This window comes from Leuciscus leuciscus, assembly GCF_965113295.1.
Source record: "Leuciscus leuciscus genome assembly, chromosome: 20".
NCBI lineage: Eukaryota > Metazoa > Chordata > Actinopteri > Cypriniformes > Leuciscidae > Leuciscus > Leuciscus leuciscus.
The window spans coordinates 30,534,432-30,560,087 of NC_138744.1; the positions used below are offsets into that span (position 1 = coordinate 30,534,432).

General features: G+C 37.6%; 2 protein-coding genes and 1 pseudogene across 3 annotated transcripts; 1 reads left to right on the forward strand and 2 right to left on the reverse strand.

Annotated features, from left to right (window-relative positions):
• Nucleotides 1-1,259: 1,259 nt before the first annotated feature.
• LOC309484575 (uncharacterized protein) lies at nt 1,260-4,289 on the reverse strand. The gene is made up of 7 exons (XM_082150899.1): nt 4,166-4,289; nt 3,879-4,005; nt 3,533-3,770; nt 3,162-3,253; nt 2,945-3,024; nt 2,716-2,837; nt 1,260-2,018 (listed from the first exon to the last, which is right to left on the reverse strand). The coding sequence occupies exons 2-7, from the start codon at nt 3,910-3,912 to the stop codon at nt 1,982-1,984; spliced, it is 603 nt and encodes a 200-aa protein (XP_082007025.1). The 5' UTR covers nt 3,913-4,005; nt 4,166-4,289; the 3' UTR covers nt 1,260-1,981.
• A 99-nt stretch (nt 4,290-4,388) lies between these two features.
• On the reverse strand, nt 4,389-6,829 carry LOC309484574 (serine/threonine-protein kinase pim-2-like). Its single transcript, XM_082150898.1, has 7 exons — nt 6,702-6,829; nt 6,416-6,510; nt 6,213-6,263; nt 5,592-5,970; nt 5,310-5,489; nt 4,974-5,115; nt 4,389-4,513 (listed from the first exon to the last, which is right to left on the reverse strand). Exons 4-6 carry the CDS (start codon nt 5,926-5,928, stop codon nt 5,012-5,014), a joined length of 621 nt encoding a protein of 206 aa, XP_082007024.1. The 5' UTR covers nt 5,929-5,970; nt 6,213-6,263; nt 6,416-6,510; nt 6,702-6,829; the 3' UTR covers nt 4,389-4,513; nt 4,974-5,011.
• A 13,353-nt stretch (nt 6,830-20,182) lies between these two features.
• LOC309483173 (threonine synthase-like 1) lies at nt 20,183-23,673 on the forward strand (annotated as a pseudogene). The gene is made up of 3 exons: nt 20,183-20,785; nt 21,983-22,542; nt 22,604-23,673. The product of its transcript is annotated as a threonine synthase-like 1 (transcript).
• The last annotated feature ends 1,983 nt before the right edge of the window (nt 23,674-25,656 follow it).

A 25,656-nucleotide genomic window follows, 5' to 3' on the forward strand; every position in this document is an offset into this window, starting at 1 on the left:
TTAAGTGCATGTGTCTTTAAATGATAATGAGCTTTGCTCACCCCGCCCCTCTGTTCTGTGCACACACGTTTCTAACACAATAACACAATAACCATGACGCGTTTTTCATTATAAACGTGGGATTGAATTATATCGAGAACGTCGTACATAGAAAACATGCCGTAATATACCGAGTGTAAACAGCCACATTCATCGTGACGCGTGCAAGCGATTTGCAAAGATTAATATAAATGTTAATATAAAGGTTAATAAAATGTTACACTCACTTCTTTTTCTGGAGGTGCAGCACGAACACGAATAGTTGGTACAGATCCTTTTTTCAGGAGCAGCTTCTTTAGAAAAAACAGCTTTACTGACCCTCGAGCAGTCTGGTGTGTGAAATGATTCGCGCAAACATGAAAGCATTGACGTTGATCGTGGGGAATATTCCCTTCGAAAACAAACTCAGCCACTGCGTCTTCAGCGGTTCGTCAAAATGACTGCTATGTTCCTTATTACACCCAATAACAGAACACCACAATCGCTTAGACGCCATTCTGCTCATAGACAGTGCCAGTATCAACAATGACGCGCGGAGTATGATGACAGACAGGCAGCTCGCTCACGAGCGAGGGCGGGTCTGTGTTGAAACGCTCCTGTCAATCAACAATCGCGGGAGGGGCATCCGACCGTGTGACGTCACTAGGTCGAACGGCTTGATTTGAGGAGAGGAGGAGGAGGAGGAGGAGGAGGGGGGAGGGGGGGCATATAAAGAGATAAAAAAAAAAACACTGGATGGATTTTTATCATTTTATGATGGTTGTGTACAGGCACTGCCAACACACATTTCAGTACAATCAATTTGTAAAAGTGCATTATATGACCCCTTTAAATTAATAATCAATAACCACCATCAACTCCTTCTTCTACTCCACCTCATGTCAAGTATTTTAATTCAAAGAGGTACAAAACTGAAAACACCACCTCAAAATAGGATAGCCTTATTATTAATTTATGTCTAGTCTAGTTATTTCATAAAATAAGGCATAAAAAACAAAAAAAAAACTAGATGTTCTCATGTAACATCTAATGTGCGCTAAAATAGTAGTTCTAAAGAAGAAAACATTTAGGCCCTAATGAAAACTCAATAACAGGTTTTCTATTACAAGCGTGATCAGACATATTGCATCAGTAGTTCAGAAAATAGGATCAAGTGGCGTTCTTTTCTTTTTCTTACAAATTATCATACAGTATAATTAATTAATTATAATAACATAACGTATAGTAAACATATACATTTCTAAAACTTGTAATACATTTGTTTTTATATACTTGTGTAAGTAATCAACTGAGGAAGTTTCATGGTGATATCTATTATTTAAACATTTTACCCTATTCACCTGTAGTGTCTCGCCTTAAAAATAAAAGATCCACCCGCAAACCGCCTATATTCTTTGATTTAGATATCTGCATCTGATCATCACATTACAATTATTCAAATTCTTAGTGTTAAGCATGATAATATGGTAACATCACACTGAAGTAGGCTGATTTAAAATGAACATTTATTTAAAATAAAAGTTCTTCTTTTGGCAAAATTACATTTCCTTAATAGCCTAAACAGAGGCTTTACTCCCTTCAAGCTTAAATTGTCAATGTTTCATTACATCACTGTTTGAAAACACTCAGAATCATTTTTTGTACCTTTATAAAGGACATTTTTCCCTAATTTTATTAAATGTATGCTCCATCTTTCATTTCAAATTCTTAAATTTGATAAATATATTCAATTAAAATAATTAGACACTAGTGTTGCGATTCAGGAGGCAGAGACAGATCCATATGCAACAATGTTTATTGACCAGTTAAGCCAGGCAAAACGAATAAGCCGAATGGCCAGAATAACGGCGTGAACTCGTAATCCAGGAACGGGCAGGGGTCGGGGCAGGCGGCAGACGACGGAATGAAGAGACGGGCAGAAGTTCAGGGCAGGCAGCGAGAATCAGAGTCCGGGGAACAGGCTTGGGTCAGAAGTCAGGCTGCAGACAATCGAGGAAACAAGTAAGGCAAGGATAATTCAGGAAAACGCTCAGACATGCAACACAGGGTGAAACAATACTTCACACAGGACGCTGAGTGAGTGAGTAAGATATAGTATGAGTAATCAGTGATCATTCAGAACAGGTGCAGCGTAATCATAAATGATCCATACTAGGAGAAGTATGCAATGCTCTTAGTATTCTGGAGAGGGCGCTCGAGATTGAGTACAGGGAGAATCACGGAGACTGGATGCCGTAACAACTAGGCTGTTACCAATAAAATTAAATCATTTACATTGAAAAATTATAACTATTAAATTAGATTATTTTAAATATTTTTGAATATACAAATAAGGAATGTTGAAAAGAATGATACTTTATGAAACTAGCGTTTTGTCATTCAACGTTGACACTTGCTTGAGAAGTTGAAGTCGTTCTCTATCTCCGTTGCTTCTAGCCACGGTGGTTAAAAATGGTACGGTCCACAATAGGGGTGTCTGAAATCGCTTTACATTAAAATGTTCCTACAGTGAAAATAGGAGTTGACTTGTATTGTAACTGTAATTATATTTTTTCACAATATCAGAAAAATTATCTGACCCCCCCGAAACTGATATTTCTGTCCCCTACTGGGTCTTCATTGGGGGGTATAGTACCCCCCAGTACCCCCTGTAATTCGAACTATGCTCTGAGGTACTTTTGTATTTGTGGGTGGCGGTCAGTTACAATACATTCCAGAGTAACACCACGAGCTTCCAACAGGGCAAAGCTCCTCTGTAATCCTTTTTCCATGTGGTAGCTTCCTCCCACTTCGTTACTCTGAAATAGACAAGAATAGGGAACGAAACAATCATCTTAGACAAACCAGAAGTTTTAAACTTCTCAAAATGTAATTTTTTTAAATACTGATATTTCTTCTCTCCCACCTGAACCAGCTCTGGTGTGTCCACAACGGTGTTGGTCTGAAGGTCCATCAATGTATAGCTTCCAAACTTTGCAGAGTGGCCTTTGAAAGTAATATTACACAAAGCATTATTACCACGAGTGCATTGAATTCAGTTAGATACTACCTATGCATGTTATGCTTCATGATCCGGAAAATACCCGAGCATCCATGCATCCTTCTTATTTACAACTATGTACCTGGTGAGTCAGCCCTCATGTCACCTCCAACGATGACCCTTTCCCTTTCACTCAGGCGATCTAGCGTCTCATTTTGCCATTTTGCTTGAGCACTAAGAAACAAAAACTCGTACTGGTTAACAAATATTAAATACAAAAGTAACAAAATATAATAATAATAAAAATAATACAATTCTGAACCAGGGGTGTTAAACTCAGTTCCAGAAGGATCAACAGGCATACTTGAACTTTTTTAATGAGCCTTAGAGAGTTGATTAGCTGCCTCAGGTGTGTTTAATAATGATTAGAGGTAAACTCTGCAGTGCTGTGGCCAACAAGGAACTCAGTTTGACACCCCAGTTCTAAAACAAATGCACAGTTTTGAAACTTACGACATGTCTGCTGTCTCCGTTAAAGTTGTGTCCGTCTCTGCTGGATCAAATGTATAATCTTGCTCTTCAGGTGCTACTACAGATGATGTGTCCATTAGGGTTTCTTCGTCATCCTCTTCCTCCAGTTCCACACGAGGTCTCTTTGATGGCCACTTTATAGGTGTAGAGGTCCTAAATATTAAACCAGCTGCTGGTGACAAACTGTCAATGTCCGAAACTGTATCTGTCGTCTGGACACCTGTAATATACAAAGTAGTTGTGTGTTACTGTTATGTGACACTTATTGTGTAACAAGACTAGTTATAGGTCCTCTGTATAAGCAGTATCATGTAATACATAAACATACCTGAACTCCTGTAGCGAACATGAAACGTCTTCATTGATGACTGAGTACCAACAGACTTGGTCAGCGGTTTTGCGTCTGTCTGGCAAGCAACATCTCTGGTTTGGCTGCTCTGTTCTGATGTGCTGTCCTTAACAAATAAAGATTCCACTATCAGCGCGATAAAAAAATAACAACATAGCTGGACTCATGGTGCTATCACATGCTATCACAAACTTTATAAGTCTAACATGTTATTATGAACTTGACAAATTCAAAGGCAATTTGGAAAACCAACGCGTAATACATACTTCTAGATGTGTAGCTGGATCACGAACAGTTGGCACTGCTACATCCTTCAGGAGCCATTTTTTTGCAAAACCTGCTTTATACTGAGCCTCATTCAAAAAGCTGTCCGGTGTAAAATGATTCGAGCAGACATAAACGAATTTTGGTAGAGTTGAGGGAGCATTTTCTTCAAAAACAAACTTAATCCACCTCGTCTTCAGCGGTTCAGATTTCGGGAGTAAATAGAGAGAGGCTATGTGGATTATTACATCCAGCCCAACGCTTGGGAGACATTCTCGTCAGTGCAGCGATGGCGGATGTGATGCCCGGAGAAAAATCTGTGGAAGCAGTTTTCCAGGATCTGGAGTGGCCTGAGGATGGAACATTTCAGATATCAAAAACTGTTTTTGTTTTATTTATTTTTTTATAATATTAATGATCAATGTCAGTGGTCACATCAAATTGTTACTTTGGTTTCACTTTATTTTGGTCCCTTTAAGTCAGTAGAGTGTCTGTTGCTAGATCCATTGTTTTATTTAAAAAATGTCAGCGCTGGTCGAGAAAATAATATTATAATGGGGGAAATAATTTTAATATTCTGTAAAAACAAGCCTTATTTTTTAGTGGAAAACAAGATAATACTTTTTAAAATAATGTTGGAGAAATAATGATTTACCATGATTATATAGTATCAAGCGCTATATAAATGAAGGTGATTTGACTATAACAAGAACATTACAATGAACACAAATTTGAAAATCTCACTACAAATAATCCAGAATTTAAGACAAAAGATAATAATCCTACTCTGCTTGTTACACTTCCACACACCTGAAACTGATCGAGTGAATCTCCTCAGCTTCTCCAATCTAGCGTAGTGTACGAACAAACCATGGATGTTGTAACATCTGCTCTAAGCTGGGGCGTTCAGCTGGATCCCGAGCTAGACACTGTCCAATCAAATCCCTGCAGTCTGTACACATTTTAATAAGGAGAGAGCTGGTTAGTCATGACCATGTGACCTGGCATTTTTGAAAACAGCGATGCTCTCGGTGTACGTTGAGCTACAGTATATATAAAAATTCTGACACACTACAACCTTTAACTTTCTGTACAACTCGTTTGCTTTATGTGTGTTTATCAATGTTATCATCATTATTCACTCACGTTTGGATAAGTTGGGGTTCTGAAATGTAACTTCGGCTTGTGTGATTTCCGTTCTATTACGAAAAGGAAGACAAAAGTTCGACAACTCGTACAGCAACACTCCTAGAGACCAGACATTTGCTGGGACGGCGTGGAATCGAGGTTCTGTAATGACTTCAGGTGGGCAGTATTCCCGAAATCCTGTAAGGAAGACATTTGCACATTGTTGAGCTTTTTTTTAAAGCATCATCAAAAAATGTGTAAGTCACTAGCTTCAGGTTTCCACACTCCCAAAATGCTCACCCCTGTATATGTTGCTCTCGTAGCCTTCACTACTAAATAGCTGACCGCAGCCAAAGTCTATCAGCTTGAGATCTAGCGTGTCTTTCTCAAACAGGAAATTCTCCAAATGAATGTCATTATGGAAAACACCATGATGGATGCAGTGTAGCACTGCCCGCACAGCCTGTCTCATGACGACCCGTGAGAACCAGTCACTCCAAGGTTGACGAGTGATTATGTCATACAAGGTCTCGTAGGCCTCCGGATACTCCATAACCAGAGTGAATTCTTTAGGATGTTCAAACCACTCGTACGGTTGTATGACGAAGGGGCTTATGGGTTCTCGCCTCATCATCATCAGCAGCGCCACTTCTGTAACGAGAGGTTCGGGATTCCCAGGCTAGAGAGAAGAAGCAGACAGAAGGTTAGCTGGGTAAAAATCTGAAGAAAACATCATTTTGAAATGTACTATTCTTTGATCTTTTTAGATGCGTTCAAAAGAGCCTTTTCAGCTCAAAGTTATTTGGTGCCTCTAGGCTTATTTGTTGATCACATTTATACCTAATGCTTCCTACGGGTGTATTAACTACAGTAATCTGCACTTAAACAACTCCATACACATTCAGGTTTTGGCCAACTTACAATATAAAGATAACGATCATTGTCAATCTTGCGTATCCGCTTGATGGCAACCTGCACAAAAAAAAACAAAAAAACAGTTTCAATAACAGTAACAGTTGTCAAGCACCTGGCCTTGTATTAAGTATTAAACCATCTGTAAATTGTTTTAAATGTGTTTTGATGCATGCAAGAGCAAAATGTTTGTACAATTCAGTAAGATTTACCTTTTTGCCATCAAATTTGCGTGTTCCCAGGAAAACCCTGCCAAATACTCCGGATCCAATTAACTTTTCCACGTTATAGAGAGACTCAAAGGACTCTGAAAAACAAACAGAAAAATATGAGACAATTATTAGCTTGCTAGATCCATTGTTTTATTTTAAAAATATCAGTGCTGGTCGAGCAACAGTAAATGTGATCGGACGTGTTAAAAACTTGACTCAGTTATGCATGAAATAGCTAAATCTCTATCTGTAGACTTTGCACTGCCCAGCCTTATTTCAGTCTCACCTGTTAAGCTCTCGTTCACAGGAGAAGCCCTCACGGCACGCCGAGCAGTTCGGCCAGTTGATGTCTCTGTTGGCTCGACAGGAACTTGACCCGGCAGCGGAGGACACAGAAACCCTTCGAAGCTGTTGGACCTGGACAAACCCTTTTCACTTGGGCTCTCCAATCCATCGCTACTCCAGCTCCCCTCGACGCTGTCCGAGCCTATTATTATTTTTTTATTATATTAATTATCAATGTCAGTGGTCACATCAAATTGTTACTTTGGTTTCACTTTATTTTGGTCCCTTTAAGACATTCTATAAGTCTATCAGTAACATTGCACCTACATGTCTACTAACTCTCATTAGAGTATTAGTAGAGTATTAGTAGACTTATAGTCAGTAGAGTGTCTGTTGCTAGATCCATTGTTTTATTTTAAAAATGTCAGCGCTGGTCGAGAATATAATTTTATAATGGGGGAAATAATTTTAATATTCTGTAAAAACAAGCCTTATTTTGAGTGGAAAACAAGATAATACTGTTTAAAATAATGATGGAGAAATAATGATTTACCATTATTTGGCTTGACGCCGGAGTGATCTGAATCAGGTGACGATGATGGTTCAGGAACAGGATCTGCTGGAGGAATAAAAGGCTCCACAACAGTCACAGCATCACTGGAAGAGCTGCTGAAAACACCCTTCGTATCCTCCAAGAACTTGAGAGAACGACCAGGTTTCTTCACACATTCTGGAGCTTTTTCTGAAATGAAGAAAAAACAAATGAAAACAACTATTAGACCCATCTCTGACGTCAAATTAAGCAATGACATAATGATATAACTTACATTTTACTATTCAAATCTTAATAGTGTAACAAAGTCTCTGCTTAATATCTGCAAACTCTTTATTGTGATGCTCCTCCAACAGACATTCAGTTTCTATCAGTAACATTGCACCTACATGTCGACTAACTCTCATTAGAGTATTAGTAGAGTATTAGTAGAGGGTTAGAATAAGTTGACATGTAGTTGAAAAGTTACTTATAGTCAGTAGAGTGTCTGTTGCTAGATCCATTGTTTTATTTAAAAAATGTAAGCGCTGGTCGAGAAAATAATTTTATAATGGGGGAAATAATTTTAATATTCTGTAAAAACAAGCCTTATTTTGAGTGGAAAACAAGATAATACTGTTTAAAATAATGATGGAGAATTAATGATTTACCATTATTTGGCTTGACGCCGGAGTGATCTGAAGCAGGTGACGATGATGGTTCAGGAACAGGATCTGCTGGAGGAATAAAAGGCTCCACAACATTTCTTGAGCTGCTGAAAAAACCCTTCCAGCGCTTACGGAAACGACCAGGTTTCTTCATACGTTCTGGAGCTTTTTCTGAAATGAAGAAAAAACGAATGAAAACAACTATTAAACCCATCTCTGACGTCAAATTAAGCAATGACATAATGATATAACTTACATTTTACTATTCAAATCTTATCTGTAAAGTTACAAATCTAAAGTAATGGGAATTGTTCACGCTATCCACCTGACTTCTGCTTAATGCCTGCATAAATGTCCCAACATATTATTTCACAATATTAATAGTAATTTTATTTCACTATTATCACGATTACGAGGTGATTCCGATTCAACGCTAAAGTTATTTTTCTTATTTTATCTGACCTTTAATTAAAAAGAAAACATACATTTCCAGGCTTCATTTGGCCAACTCTGGCACATGTGGCTCAGTTCTTGTAATGGTAAAGATCATATGGGCCATATCTAAATATAGATATATTTTATTAAACACATTTATTAAATGCATAGCAATGTCTTATTTATGACATAACCGACTCTGTAATACTCGGCACGACAGCCATTTTGACAATTTTGCATGTTTTTGACAATTCAAGAGAAATAAGTGGTGAAATTGAATTCTTTTCTGGATCGTATGCAGTCTGTGAAGCGGCTTTCTCTGCGTGTGTTTCTGGTGTGTGTCAGACAGCCATCGAGCTCATGCCTTATTGAGAACGTTTTGCTAACATTCCCATTCAATTAAGAAAACATTATTTCTAAATGTTCCTTGAACGTTCAAAACGTCCAGTTTTTTCAACGTTTCAAAAATGTTTTATCTAACATTCTATTTTATAATTTTTCATTATGGGAACGTTACTTTTGAATGTTCTCGGAATGTTCCGAAAATGTCAGATGAATGTTGGAAAAAATTGGTTTCACTTTATTTTGGTCCCTTTAAGACATTCTATAAGTCTATAGGGGAATTATCACCCTACGTCACACGGCGTCACGCAGGTTCTACTGCGCATGTCGGGACCAAAAGTGGTCAAAAAAATATGCGGAGAACATTACGAAAATTAAATATAAAATGTTTTAAATCGAGCTATTAGTATTATTCTTATCCGTGTAAGGATCAGCTGTTAAACGGGTCTTTCTGCAACCACGATGCGCACACATCCCGGATGTTTACAAACCTATAATTGGTCTATAAGTAACACTGCACATGTCTACTAACTCTCATTAGAGTATTAGTAGAGTATTAGTTGACCGTTAGGGTTAGAATAAGTTGACATGTAGTTGAAAAGTTACTTATAGTCAGTAGAGTGTCTGTTGCTAGATCCATTGTTTTATTTTAAAAATGTCAGCGCTGGTCGAGAAAATAATATTATAATGGGGGAAATAATTTTTATATTCTGTAAAAACAAGCCTTATTTTGAGTGGAAAACAAGATAATACTGTTTAAAATAATGTTGGAGAAATAATGATTTACCATTATTTGGCTTGACGCCGGAGTGATCTGGAGAAGGTGACGATGATGGTTCAGGAATAAAACGCTCCACAACAGTCACAGCACTACCGGAACAGCAGCTGAAAAGTCCCTTCGTAGCCTTCCAGATCCTGAGCCAAAGACGTTCTGGAGCTTTTTCTGAAATGAAGAAAAAACTAATGAAAACAACTATTAGACCCATCTCTGACATCAAATTAAGCAATGACATAATGATATAACTTACATTTTACTATTCAAATCTTAATAGTAAAATGCTCCTCCCAACAGACATTCAGTTGTCTACAAGTAAAATTGCACCTACATGTCTACTAACTCTCATTAGAGTATTACAGGGTACCTGCACAATTTTTAAAGTCAAATTTAAGGCTTTTTAAGACCTTTTTAAGACCTGAAGAAATCAAAATGAATACCGTACATTAGGGGTGCGCAATATTGACAAAAATATGTCTCGATATTTTCAACGTTTTGTCGATAATAATTAGATGATATTTTTTAATTATTTAATGATTTACTGTACAGTTTTTTAATGTTTTAATTAAAGAATACTTTAAATATGAAACTAAAACCACCAGTAGGTGGCGGCAAGTCACTGTCTTAATAAGCGAGTTGTTGGAGTCATTTATTCAACCGATTTGTTCAAACCATAGATATTATATAGAGACTAGATGCCCTAATGGCCGCTGGGCACTGAGAAATGCGGCCGCCATCTTAAACCGGTCGTGTTCCTAGTTTCGTTGCGTGGCAGCAGTGAAGATGCTAGAGCACTGTGGAGTATTTTCCTGTTCTAATCGACGGACCATCGCAAATAGGGCCCGGGGGATTACTTTTAACATTACCGTACTATTGGTTGTATTTTGTGAATAGAATATTACCAGATAATTGAGAAGGAGCAAGGATCTTTGATATTACTGTACTGATATCGTAGCCAGCTAACGTTAGCTAGGCAATGTTTACTGCACCAGCCGGTGTTCACCTGACATGGAGAGGTGGGGTAAAGTAATAATTACAAGAGCTTCTCGGTTATTTTAGTCCCGTCCGAATGTGCCATCTCAGTAATCATTTCGGACAATGTCAGTAAAGATTACAGCGACTTTTACCTTCTGTAAAAAGGTCTAGGAAAATTACCTCAGGTAACGTTAACGTTTATAAACGTGCGAATAGACCCTCTGTAAATCAAGTAATTTCGTGTTTAAAAGTAGTTTCCTGTGGTTTTTCAAGTATTGAGACGCTTGAAAAGGCATTCAGTTGCGTGTTTTCTCCCTCCGTCAACTCAAGTGTTTTCCACATACCATTCAGATCAGAAAGAAGTTCGAAAGCACTTGTAAGAGGCACGAAACTTACTTTTACCGCAATCCAATCTTAAGTTAATTCATACATTGTTCGACCGGACATAACTGTTTGATATATATATAAATATAGGTTATTTGTGTTTGCGCACGTGATATCAGGAAGCAATGTAAATGTAAAACACACACGTTTCTTCAACTTATTAAAATATCTTACTTTACTGCAACTATCTGTTTCTGCTTCTTTATCATATTTATAGTGTGTGATTTATAAAATAGCTTATATCCTACATCACATATTTTGATTTTGGACGTCTGGTCACTTTATATCTTATATCAGAATATTATATTACTGTTAAGCCAACTATGAATATTAAAATACGCCGAACCATGTGTCCTGTATAATAGCTACATGAATGACCTTTGCAGCAAACAAACCCGCGTGAAAATCAGTTCGGTATTCAGTGAGGTATGATTAATTAAATGCGCTGACAGCTCATTGCACCTGCCATACAGATTACACTGAGTGGAGCGGGTGACCGGTCTAAGATGGCAGCCCCACGGCTCATCCGCGCCAGTAGGCAGTAGCGGTCGATAGAGCGTCTATCTATATGAAGTCTATGGTTCAAACGGCTGATTCATTCAGAAAACAAGTGATTGTTCATTGAATCGTTAAAATGATTCGTTCAAAACGCGGATTTCAGTAAAAAACAAATCTGTCTGTTGGACTACGGCTTCATTATGAAATTCTCGTCGGCGATATAAAGTGAAAATTGACAATATTGTGTCCAAGAAGTAACTCACAATGTTAACTTTATTGTTAATTTAACTGTTGTATAAAATAAATAGCACATTTGCAATTGTGCAAAGGAAAACGGCACTCTTGATCATGTGATATTCTAATATAACAACATAATATGATATAAATATAAGACAAAAACTAATTTGGGGACATCTATAACTGCACTGACACATCACGCAGTGAAAGCAAGCATGAGAGACAAACGCGATGTCAGCTCGCACTCGCAGTGCCTCGTACATAGTTAAAACAATGATTAAAATATCATCATAGTTCATAGACAATATTGCACACTCCTAAGCACATAAAGAATGAACTTACAATCGAACTGACATTTACTCGTTTTCTTCTCTCCTCTCGCGTGCAGGAGACAGACGCAGGCTGATATACTGCCGTAAGTGACGCGAATTGTCACGTGAACAAGCAAATCCACAAAGTAAAAATAATAATACGTAGGCCTACGCTAATTAGATAGTTTTAATTTCGAAAGCATTTAGATAAGTCTAAGTCAAAGTGTCATCTAAAATTTAAGACCTTTCATAAGTAAAAATAAGACTTTTTAAGACTTTTTATGGCCTTAAATTAAAAAAATCGAATTTAAGACCTTTTAAGACTGTTTAAGGATCCGCGGGGACCCTGTATTAGTAGAGTATTAGTAGACTGGTAGGGTTAAAATAAGTTGACATGTAGTTGAAAAGTTACTTGTTGTCAGTACAAGTGTCTGTTGGTGGAGCATTACAATAAAGAGTTTGCAGATATTAAGGAGAGAGTCTACTGATGCTCTAATGAGAGTTAGTCGACATGTAGTTGCAAAGTTACGTATAGTCGACAGAATGTTCAAAAGGGACCATCAAAATAAAGTGTTATCGTTACTTTAGTTGGTTTAGTTGACAAATCAGCCATTGAAAATAGAAATAGAAACTAAGCCATTACATCTTTATTAAAAGCCTATTCTGACCTCTGCGAGAGTGGTTAGATGAAGTGGACGGACGTCCAACATCTGGGTTCTGCTTCGCCCTCGTCCCGTGAGCCTGACCTGTGGACACAGAAACAGAAAACTCAGAAGACAGAGATGGTAAATATCCAGGACGATCCTGGCTCTGGGTCGGGTCTGGCAGCGGCAGAGGTGGACAGTAACAAAGTACATTTATTTGAGTACTGTACTTAAGTACACTTTTTGAGTATCTGTACTTTACTTGAGTACAATTTTTTCTGGAAACATTTTACTTTAACTTCACTACATTTGAAAGACAAGTATCATACTTTTTACTACACTAACGTTACATTTCTGTCAAGGTCCTTGAGTAGAAAGTAGTTGGATTCTGACATCAATCTGACTTTCATTTTCAATGTTGGGTTTGGTCTTTTAAATGCTCATTTTGTCATTGTTTTGGAGCACACTAGCTTATAACAGTGGCTGACATATTCATCCTAAAAGCCAAAAATCTTTAAATAGGGCACTATTTGAGGGAACAACCCGAAACTATTGTGGACGTTATTGAGAGCACTTATTCAATCTCACATTCAATCCCACTACAGAAACTGTGTTCTAGAAATAAATTATATATTGATATGAGGGTGGGTAGGTAGGCAGGCATAGATTCAGAGGCATAAGGTACTGTAAGTATTACAAACAATAATAAAACAATGCATTGACATTTACTTTTTACTTTTCATACTTAAGTACTTTTAAAAACAAGTACTTCTGTACTTTTACTCAAATAAAAATCAGTCTTTTCAACTTTTACTTGTAACTGAGTAATATTTCACCAGAAGTATCTGTAACTTACTTTCACTCAAGTAAGGAAATTGTGTAACTTACTTTGTCCATCTCTGGGCAGCGGATCCTGATCACCGTCATCAGAATCGGGCCTCCAAACCTCCCGACCAGCCGTCTGACCGAAAGCAGCTCTCCTGGATCTGGAGTGCTCTAAGGATGGAATATTTCACATATCACATAACGTTAGTTTAATCATAATCAATAATCAATGTCTGTGGTCAATTACAGATTTTTACTTCAGTTAAGTTACTCAAATTCAATTCAAGTTTATTTCACATGCAATGAATCAAATAAATGGGATCAAATGGGATCAGTCAGTCATTGTACAACACACCATAATAACAAATAAATAAAAAATTAAAGCACTCACTTCCTCTTTCGCCCATCATGAAATTACGAGCCATCGCCAACCTCCTCCAAACTGCAATAAAATCGGTACAAACAAAATACAAGACAATACAATACAATACAATAGAAATCTCCTCAGAAATAACGTTACTCCCCTGAAAAAAAATATCAAACAAAAGTATTATCAGAAATTATATGAATTATATAATATAATTAAATTATATATCCTTTTTCAAAAAGTATATATCCTCCGATGTCCTTCAAGAATATAAGTGTCCTCTCAGCAATCCAGAAAAGCTTCAAAGTAGCAAGTTTCGGCCAGAAAATTCTCCGCAAAAGTCAGTCTGTTAATTCGCCTCGTCTCTCAACCAACAGACAGCGGCCGATCGTTGAGCAGAGAGATACATGCAGATCGCAGAATTCATAAAACGCGTCGCCATAGCAACTAACATTCGAATCATAACATGCACGCACGCCCAGACAGCGACCGGTTCGAGTGTATTTGCAGTCAGAATTCATAACCTACATAGCAACTAAAATTCGAACCACGCATGCACGCGCACATCGACTCTGATTTATTAAATAATTGCAACTTTAATGTTGACGTTTTCTTTAATATGATTTTCATTCTTTCAGACCAGTTTTATTATTAAAACCCGTGGAAAATGCGCGCAAAAAGGCACAAGAGAGAATAAATCGGACATCATATAAATTAATAATTAAATTGGCCCTTTTCCGCATATATATCAAGGCCAATCAGCTTTCAATATCACTAATACACCATCCAACCGGTTAGTAGTAGTGGTGAAGAAATCCAAATTATTTTTGAATCCTCTATTAAAATTGTTCACAATTGCTACCCAGTTGAGTTAACTATAAACGTGCTAAATTTGCTCTGCAAGTGAACGTCGTCTTGTGGTGCCATCTTATATATATTTTTTAATAATATTTATTATCAATGTCAGTGGTCTGGTCACTTCAAATTGTTACGTTGGTTTCACTTTGTTTTGGTCCATTTAAAAAACAGCCTAAGCGAATGTTATATTTGTTTATTTTTCTGATTCATCAGAATCATCACATTACAATAAAATCAACTGTATTTAGATGGGAAAATGATTCTCATCTGTTTCATTTCATTAGCCTCCAGACTTGCTTAAAAAAAACAAAAAAACAGAACCATTAAAGCTATTTTTGTGACAGTAACGTCATATAATATATAATATTATAATATTGAAAGTATTGATTTTAGAAATACATCTTTTTACGTATGGTATACATAACATATTGTGCTTTTTATTTATTTATTTAAATTACAAACATTTCAAGTAGCCTACAATGCAACAAAAAACTAAATGAATGCAAGGCACTGTAAATACAATTCAAAATGTATAAACCAAAGAATAACAACAACAACTAAAGTATAAATGTACATAATAATAATAAAATAAAAAATTAATAATAAATACAGAAATTAAAGTTTATAATATCAGGGCAGTTATATGTATTTGAAAAGCTTTAAAATTTGTATTGTTTTTATAAGCTTTTTGTTTTGTGATCTCATGTTTAAAAGATATTCTAAGTATATTGTGAGATCAGTGTTATAAAAGGTAATATAGGAGGGTTTCTTTTTAGTTATTTTTGTCTTATGGATATAAAACTTCGCCAAAATAATTAAAAGATTAATGATATAATTTTGTTTTTCAGAAAAAGAATTCACAAATCTAATAACTAGGCAATTTTAAATATTAATATTACACATATTAATTCCATTGGCTGGTCCAGCAACCAATCGCATTGCATCTCGCGTGGGCCGAGGTTCCGTATCTGCTTTACTTTTCGAAATGGATAATCCCCATGGAGGGAGAACCTGGATTTGTAAAGTTGGGACGGTTGTTTTATTCTCAACGATATGAAAAGTGTTGCCACTCCCATTTATTGCACATGTTCCCCCGAAATTATATTGCACGACCCGTAAATATGCAGGCAAACGCGGTTGCCTACTATATCAGTCGAGCCAATAGTGCGGCAAGATACTGAAATAGGATTATTATTAACCAATCAGATGTAGCTTATTTAGAACAGCTGTTACACGTATGATTCAGCTTTCGGACACGAGCAGCAGTTGCGGCGGCAGCAAATTGACCATCGCCAAGGACATTATTTCTGTGATTGTAAGTATTCATTTAATTAGAATATGATATCTATATAAAATGTTTGTTTTGTACGCTGTGTTGTTAAGCGTCTCGTTAGTGTCGTTTTAACCCTTGAATGGTGTTCGGGTCTGTAGGACCCGGTTTCATTTTTATCAAGAGAAAAATTATACGATTAATTATTTTTTCAAACTCAGACTCATTGGCCTTGGCTCATTTTCTGTGAAGAATATATATCTGAACACATTTTCAATGACCACACCACACACACACACACACACACACACCCACACCCACACAGGCTGTCCGGCTAGACCCGGGGCTGTGTACCTTTACTCCTCCTGTCAGAGCATATTGTTTGTGTGTGTGTGTGTGTGTGTGTGTGTGTGTGTTCTTGTATATGGTTTATGAGGACACATGTGTATAATGACATGGGTATTACAACGTAAACATGGTTTATGAGGACATATGTGTCCTTCTAAACCAAACGGCTTAAAAAACATACTAAATCTGTGATTGGTAGGTTTAGGGGTAGGGTTAGTGTAGGGGGATAGATTAATAATAATAATAATAATTTGTTACATTTATATAGCGCTTTTTCTGAGACCTCAAAGCGCTTTACATAGATGGGGGAATCTCCTCAACCACCACCAATTGTACCAGATTATACCACCACCAGATTATACCACCACCAGATTATACAGTTTGTACATTAGAAAAACCATTACGCCTATTGAGAGTCCTCATAAACCACATATCTGAGAGTGTGTGTGTGTGTGTGTGAGATTGTAAGTGTGAGTGCAAGAGTGAGTTCTGTGTTTCTTAAAGGGATACTCCACCGAAAAATGAAAATTCTGTCATTATATACTCACCCTCATGTTGTTTCAAACCTGTATGAATTTCTTTCTTTTGCTGAACAGAAAGGAAGATATCTAGAAGAATGTGAGTAACCAGACAGTTTTAGATACCATTGACTTCCATAGTAGGAAAAAAATATATACTATGGAAGTCAATGGTATCTAAAACTGTCTGGTTACTGACATTCTTCTAGATATCTTCCTTTCTGTTCAGCAAAAGAAAGAAATTCATACAGGTTTGAAACAACATGAGGGTGAGTATATGATGACAGAATTTAAATTTTTCGGTGGAGTATCCCTTTAAAGGGTCAGTAAGAAGCCAATATTCTAACCGGAGAGCTAAGAGCTCAAGTTAGAACTGCATGTAATAGAAACAAAATTATAAGTATAACTATCAAACATAGTATTTTGGTTATTTAACTTTAAAATATATATTTTATTAGATATATTTTATTGTATTTTGGTTATTCAGGGTGGCCGCGGGTCCTTAAAAAGTCTTAAATAAAATGTTCCTAATAAAAGGCCTTAAAAAGTATTAAAATGTTTTAAATTCAGATTCGATAGGTCTTAAATATTTCTGGTCACATTACCGCTAAAATTTCTCCAGTCTGACGGACCTAATGTCCGTCAAATAACCAGTGAAGCATCGAATCGCGAGAATGATTCAGATTTGATTACTTAAACAGCTATTGATAATGATAATGTAGGCTTTTTCTGGTAACGCTGTTGAGGCTCGCTCTGCTTGTCTCTGTGATAGATTTTATAGTAAGAAATCAAAACAAATGAGCATAACGGCACACATAAAAAAACTCACAGAAGAAACATACTGAGGTAAAAATTCTAAATGTTGATTTTTTTTTAAATTTATAACATGTGATATAGTTAAGTAACATAACATGACGGGAGCTATTTTGCTGAATATTTTCACGATTGCAAATGTTACATTGATTTTAGTTCAATAAACAAGTAGTTAATATTAAATTATTTCAATTACTTCGGTTAAATATTACATATACATATGCAATATAATGTGTATTTCCATCACAGGTTTGGTCTTAAATTTAATTCAAAGTGGCATTAAAAAGGTCTTAAAAAGTCTTAAATTTAACTTGTTATCTGTAGACACCCTGTATTAACTGGCCGGAATTTTGAGATCGCAATAGACGTGAAGGACTATAATGCGTTAAGAGCTCGCTCAAGTACTGCGGAGCTAAACCATTTAGTGCTTTGTAAGTAATCAGCAGTATTTTAAAATGTATACGATGTTTAATAGGGAGCCAATGCAGTGTTATTCTCAGCCTTAGACGTCACGCCCACGGAACGTTGGCTAAACGTCTGATGCATATGGTACACTTAACTGGAAACACTTCAGGAATGTCGAAGTCGTCATCTGATTGGTTGAATTTTATTGGATTTCCGGGGGGCGCGAGTGTCGCGTTTATTTTCGGTCCGCCGGGAAACAAATGTCATGACGCCAAAACCCCTCGTGGAAGAAGAAAGCCGTTGTTTTTACAACTGAGACAATGAGCGCTTACCACGATCAACTAAACGCTGTATTTTCAAAAGTATGTGAAGTTCGCGGCTCCATTGATGCAGTAAACTTGCACAAGGTTCTTGAATGAATAATTTATTAGATGCACGCCGGTCTGTTATTGTAGGGACATCAACATTATATTGTCATGCCCCTAAATATGACGCGGTACAAAACAAACTGTGATTGGTTGTGTTACATGTCAGTCAAACGTCCTCTTGGGCGGTCCTTGGCCAAGAAATGCTGCGATAGAGTCCAGACCTTCTGCCGTCAGTCTGAAGGTCTGGCTATGCGAGACTAATGCAGTGTTGACAGAACCGGGCTAATATGGTCATACTTCCTGGTTCTGGTAAGAACTCGAGCTGCTGCGTTTTGAACTAGCTGTAATTTGTTTATTAAGCGTGCAGGGCAACCACCCAGTAGAGCATTACAATAATCTAGCCTTGATGTCATGAACGCATGAACTAATTGTTCCGCATTTGTCATTGAGAGCATATGACGTAATTTAGATATATTTTTAAGATGGAAAAATGCGGTTTTACAGATACTAGACACGTGACTTTCAAATGAAAGATTGGTATCAAAGAGCACACCCAGGTTCCTAACCGACGACGAAGACTTGACCGAGCAGCCATCAAGTGTTAGACAGTATTCCAGGTTATTACGTGAGGGAGTTTTTTGTCCAATAATTAGAATCTCTGTTTTTTCAGAAATTAAGTAGTAGGAAATTACTAGTCATCCAATTTTTTATATCAGGTATGCATTCCGTTAATTTTGTGAATTGGTAAGTTTCGTCTGGGCGTGAAGAAAGTCCTACTATTATTCCTTTCAATAATTTGTTACATTAAGATATCACAATGCAGAAGAAAAGATCTGTCTATACTTCTGTTTCATTGTGACTTTTAAGGCCCTGTTCTAAACGGCACACTTCATGTGCATCTGTGGTGTTCCACAAGACTGCAGGGTGTCCCATTTGTCATTTTAGGTTTCAGAAGGAAGCAGACTTACACCCGACAGACAAAGCAGCGTTATGTCATGAAAGCGTGGAACTGGAGAAAGACGTCGAAGGCCTAGGGTTCCATTGGGACGGGCTGTGTCTTTATTAAAACAAATCTTTACATGGATTAAACCAATAGGCCTTTATCTCATTTCCTGGTTTTGGAACGTTCGAAATCACCAAGCAGTGTACTCGCACTTCCGGTTGTTAAGTAGTTACACCTTTAGATGAAAAGTTGGTCAGTAAACTTAAATAAAATCGCGATATAGACCAGTGTCTGTCAATATTAAACCACATAAAGACCATTTAAATAGGAATCATGCATGTTCTGTGTATCTCTGTGAATGAATGGTTTCATTTACCACACACACACTGAGGCACGCATGATGTTTTCAGCCTAACGTCTTAACATTAAAGGTGCATTAAGCAACTTTTCATGTTAAAAATACCCGTTTTTCTAACCCATACATGCTTAAACAATTGCCTGATGGGCTGAATGAGCCCTTCTCTGATCACTGAGATTGTCTCTATAATCCTGTAAAGTAAAATAAATAAGAGGGATTCGGGACGGAATCGACTGGGCGTGACGTCATGCGCGTTCACGCTCACCTGGCTATGTCTGGCAGGTTTGTGTATTCGCCGCCATTATCCGCATCAGCGAAGACAACTCAAGCGACTTTTGCAAAAGTAGAAGATGGATTCAAAGAGACCGGCTTCTAGTTCATCCCAAACCCCAACGCAAACTCCACGTAACCGCGTGCACAACTCTGGTTGCAGTTTCGTGTGTCGCCAGAAGGGGGCATAGTTCTGCAAAAACTCAGAGACTTGCTTAATGCACCTTTAATGCACTTTATCAACACAGCTGCTCTGAGAGTCACTTCAGCAGCAACTTCAGCAGCCGTACACTGCTTCGCGGCTACTTCCAGCGTTCTAATGTGTTGTGATAAAGGCCTATACAATATCCCTCAGTTTCACAGACAAGTCTTAAGATAGTCCCAGACTAAAATGTATGTTTGAGCTGTTTTAACTAAAAGCATCTTGCACTGACATATCTTAAAATATGTCAGTGCCATTGTTTTGTTTCAAGATGCACACCAGTCATGTTTTTTCTAAGACACGTTTATTAAAGCTACTCAAATGCTCTAATTTAACTAAGGCCTAATCCTGGCTTACTCTAAGCCCTGTCTGTGAAACCAGGCCTAAACATTACATTTTGTATTTTAGCAAATTATCTGTAATCTACTGACATGATTTTAATTCTGAAACATATTTCTGCTTCCTAGATTATTTGATCTTTTTTCCAAGATGATCCCTGCAAGTTTCGGCCAGCTGTTGGCTAAAGTGAGCAAGCTAAGGACCCACCTGCTATTTGCTCCTTCATACTTCACTACAGCACGGCTATCAAATCAAAACTCTAAACCGCATGAAAGAAACATTTTCCTGATGGGTCCTCCTGGAGCAGGGAAGACCTGTGTAGGGCGGATTGTGGGACACAGACTAGGTATGCCTGTTATTGATATAGATGACGATGTTCTCGAAAGGACGTGGGGAATGAGTAGGGCTGGGTATCGATTCAGATGTTACAATTCGATTCGATTTCGATTCTCGATTCGATTTTCGATTTCGATTCTCGATTCGATTTTTCCAATTTCGATTCTAAATTAATTTCGATTCGACTCACTCAATGAATATTAAATACAAATCCTATATTTATTAAAAAAAGAAAAAGAAAAGAAAAAAAAGTGAACAAGTTTTCAAGTGTTTAATTAATAAAAAGAAATTAAGAGCTACAAACCTGTATATTAAACTCTTTTTATTTTAGGTACACTTGGGTACATTAAAACAGAACCCAACTCTATATTTCAAATGCATACAATGAATAGACAGGATTTTGATGCAAGATGAAAAATTGATGCTGAAAATTGGACAAGTCAGAACAGTCGCATGTCTTGATCAAACAGGTTAACAATCCTCACATAAACCCACATATAAAAACGTTGCATATAATATAATATGTGCCCTTCCTGTCTAACAGCTAGGCCATACAGAAATTGAATAAAATGATCAAACAGTCTGTGTTGCATTAATTATAAATTATATATTGACTAATCAAAGTTACAAAAGTTCTTTATTCAAGAGCAGTGAGTGTTTTTCTCTGTTCTGTTCTCTTTGTTCTTTGATTAACTTAAATGACAGAGATAATTAGTGGCTACAGTGTACTGTCCCTTTAAGACCAGCCGCTGTTGACAGAGACGCGGAACTCACACGCGGACTCATTCTCTCACGAGGCACAACTCTTCACGTTCGTCATAAGACTGCTCTTATGTTATAAAGATACTCGACAAAAATACATTTTGGCATAATTGTGTGTGTTCTTCGTTCAAGCGCGAAAGATAATTCTATTCTGTGCTGTCTTGTGCACACGCACGATATCATCGCAAGTTTTTCTGTCACAGTCACGACAGCATTTTGGCAGCATTTTGGTCATATAGCCTAATTGCGTATAGGCTTGTCATAGCGATTGCGATATGATTAAACGTGCAGCACTAATTGAGGTTATTTTATGATTTAGATAAAACTACCATAAAATCTCACAGCATTAGCTATAAAATTGAGTTTGCAAGCCTATGAACAGTGGAGGAAAACTAATACATAAAGATGGAAAAAAATCGATTCTTGGCGTTTGAGAATCGATTTTGAATCGACCACATTTTAAAAAACGATTAATCGAAAAATCGATTTTTTTGCCCAGCCCTAGGAATGAGTGTGGCAGACAAGCTCTCTGAAATTGGTGGTGATGGTTTTATTGAAGAAGAAGGTAAAGCAGTGTGCAGGTTTGCAGCCACAGGAAGTGTCATCTCTCTGACCGGCTCCAATCCCCTGCATTCGGACGCCATGCGGCACCTGAAGCGCTCTGGACTGGCCGTGTACCTGGATGTGGACACAGAAGATATCATGCAGAGACTCTCTCGAATGAAGGTGAACAGGATTGTGGGTCAGGATGCTGGTGTTTCTATGAGAGAGATATTACATTACAGGGAGCAGTTTTATGAGAAATGGCTAGATGCGAGAGTCCTTTGTGGGACGGGAGACTCCGTGGAGGACGTGGCTGATAAAGTCCTGAGGACTCTGCTCAGATATGAGGATTCAGAATCAGAGGTGTTTGTTTCAACGAGGAGCCAAATGTCAAGTGACCCCAAGTTCTTCAGTGATGTCGTCATAGAGGGTCTTGCACCAGATGGAGGGCTTTACGTACCAAAAAAAGGTTTCCCCAAACTGGAACCTTCAGAATGGTTGAGAATATCCAGCCATGCCAGCCACTCCTGAGAACGGAGTGAGTGAGATTCAGAAGCTACAGATGACAGGATTTCAGGAGGGCAATGTCAAGTCCATCAGCGTCCTGTCCAATTTTGACTTCTGCCAGAGGAGCATTAAACGAATGTTTGGGGACTCGAGCTTGATCGGACATTTAGCTGTGGAATATGCCACGGTTCTCAGCACCGCAAACTCGATAAACTGGGCCCGACTGCTCCCTCAGGTGGTCTATCACTGCTCGGCGTACATGGACCTGCTTAGAAATCGCACGCTGACTTTCGGAGACCCCATTGACGTGTGCATCCCTACCGGAAACTTTGGCAATGCCATGTCAGCCCTGTATGCCAAACAAATGGGAATACCTATACGGAAGGTGATCTGTGCATCCAATCATAACTGCATCATATCCGACTTCATCGCTAGTGGCAAGTATGATCTCCGCAACCGGAAGCTGCAGGTTTCAAACTCTCCTGCCATTGATATCCTGAAGTCTTCCAACCTTGAGAGGTTCATCCATCACGCTTCCGGTGGGGATGGAAGTCTTGTCAGAGATCTGTTTTTGAATCTAGAAAGAGAGCGCATCTTTAAAGTGTCGGAGACTTTACGGCAGAAGATAAATCTGGAACTTCAAGCTGGTTGGTGCTCTGAAGAAGACTGTTTGAGGGCCATACAGGAGATGCACACTACAACAGGCTTCATAATGGACACTCACACAGCGGTTGGGAAAGTATTCGCCGATCGTATACATGACAAAACCTGCGATATGCTCCACTGCACCTTGTGATATGCTCCACTGCACACCACGGGAAGTTTGCTCCGGCTGTCTTAAAAGCCCTTCAGTGTCAAGATATCCCACCGGATCCTGTTGAGCAGTTGGATAAACTCTGCAGCATTGGAGGCCGAGAGCAGATGCATGACGCTCTGCTGAAGTGCATGGGAAACAGTGGACATCATCCACATAAAGTATGTCAGGCTGACTATAACAAGCTCACAGATGAAGTAGAAACTATGATACAAGACTCATTTCTGAGAGTCCAGTGAAACCTGCAGTACCTGCACATGTCCACTTGATGGCAAAGTCTGTCAAGAAACCCCAAACATTATACTTCCATCAAATCTGAACACAAGGTGACAGTGAAGTCATGAGATATAGTTCAAATGCTTTTCATGTAAGTCCATAAACTATAGTCTTAATTGTACTTTATCATAATCTCTCAGATGTTTTTATTAATTTAGTGTTGATAACTTTATTAAAAAAGCCTGTTTATACTGATAGTGGCTTAATTGCTGGCAACAGCAAACAGTCTACAGTTACATAATGAAATATTACTTGGTGGAATTATTCTTTTTGAATATTATTAATAAAAATAATTTATTGATCATTTTTATTCCTATTGCTGTTGTTGACATGTGTAGCTTATTTCTTTAAGGGTTGAAATACAAATAAATAAACTGACAAGGCAAACAAAAAGTTTTTCCCTCTTGAAGAGATAGTTCATCATCATTCACTCAAACACTCATGTTGTTCCAGACCTCAATTACTTTCTTTATTCTGTCAAACACAAAAAAATACAAATAAAATAATAATGAGAAATTAATCCGTTTTTTCCCCTTCATGTAGTAGAAGTCAATGGTAACCAAACCGGTTTGCTTTATCAACATTCTTCCCAATATCTTTATATATATATATATATATAATGACTGAGCATCCTGGATTGGATCCTGTTTGTTTAAACGTGTATTCTCTTCAGAATGCATACATTTATCGAGCCGACTATGGAACCTTACCCTGGTATTCCAGAGTTCTCGCGAGAGCACAAGTTGAATTTGCTCAGCGAGTTAGATTTAGGTCTGGATTTCCAGGCTAATGGAACCTTGCGTCTACGTGGAATTGTACAGTAAGTGTCGATAGTGTTTTTAAATGTTATGTCAAGTTTTTATATTTTATTAAAGTTTGAAAATTTTAATGCAGGGCTATATAATAATATATTTACATCTACAATCAACCTACACATACTGACTGCACAAAAGTAAAAACTTAGCTATATTCTGAATTGCAACCATGAAATTGACAACACATATGGCAGAACAAACTTAATATTTATTAATATCACAATACACTCTGCAAATACAAGAAAATTATTTCACAATTTGTATAGATAATTAGTGGATGGATCTTACTTTATTCTTGTAATTAAATAAACATTGCCGATTCTACAAAACCAATACATACTGTAAACAAACTAGTGAATATTTGACATTTTATATACAATAGTAAGAAATAACTTCAGGAGTCTTCATAGAATTATAAGAAAGCACAAAATGAAGCATAGGCTGTGCTATAGCAAAACAAAGACATTGCTGAAAAATAAAGTACTATCTGTACATGTGCCTGTGTTTTAGTCGTTACAGGTTTCTGGCATATCGCTCCTTTGTGAGCTGGTGCTGGGGTTTCCTTGGCCGTCGGGTACGTGTCGTGATTCCTGGCTGGGTGGTGATGAGGGTTCGCCGTGAGTTTCCAGATGATCAGGGCAGATATGTTGGTTTCCTACCAGCTGATGATTGAATCTGGACACCATGGTGGAGATGACCTCCTCCTTGTCTGGCCACTCATACTCCGCACAAAGGTCTGATAGTATGGGTATCTTAAGTACCTCATCCATGTATGGAGCAGGGTCCACAAAAACATGCTCAAATATTAGGTCCTGCAGGTCATCTAGGTACTCTGTGCAATAAAACAAAATGTATTTATAAATGTATATCCTGTTGATGATGTTGCTTGTGCACGACCAGCATTTTCATTGTAATGAAATGCAGCCAGGTTTAGTCTGCAAGTGCACAGACACAATTCAGGAAAATAGCCTATAGTGATGTAAAGTTATTTTAACAGCAGTTAAATTACCTGCACAACATTCCAAGAAATGGGAACACCACATTTTTTGGGGAAAACTGTAGAATGTCACTATGAAATGACTCCAAAGATGAAGTCTGGTGATGTGGACTTAGTTTGGTGATGTCCCTCAAAATCCGCGTGTTTGTCATCACTTTCTCCAGCTTGTAGAATGCCTGAGTTCCTATGAGAAATGATACAAAAATTGCATTAATTACAAC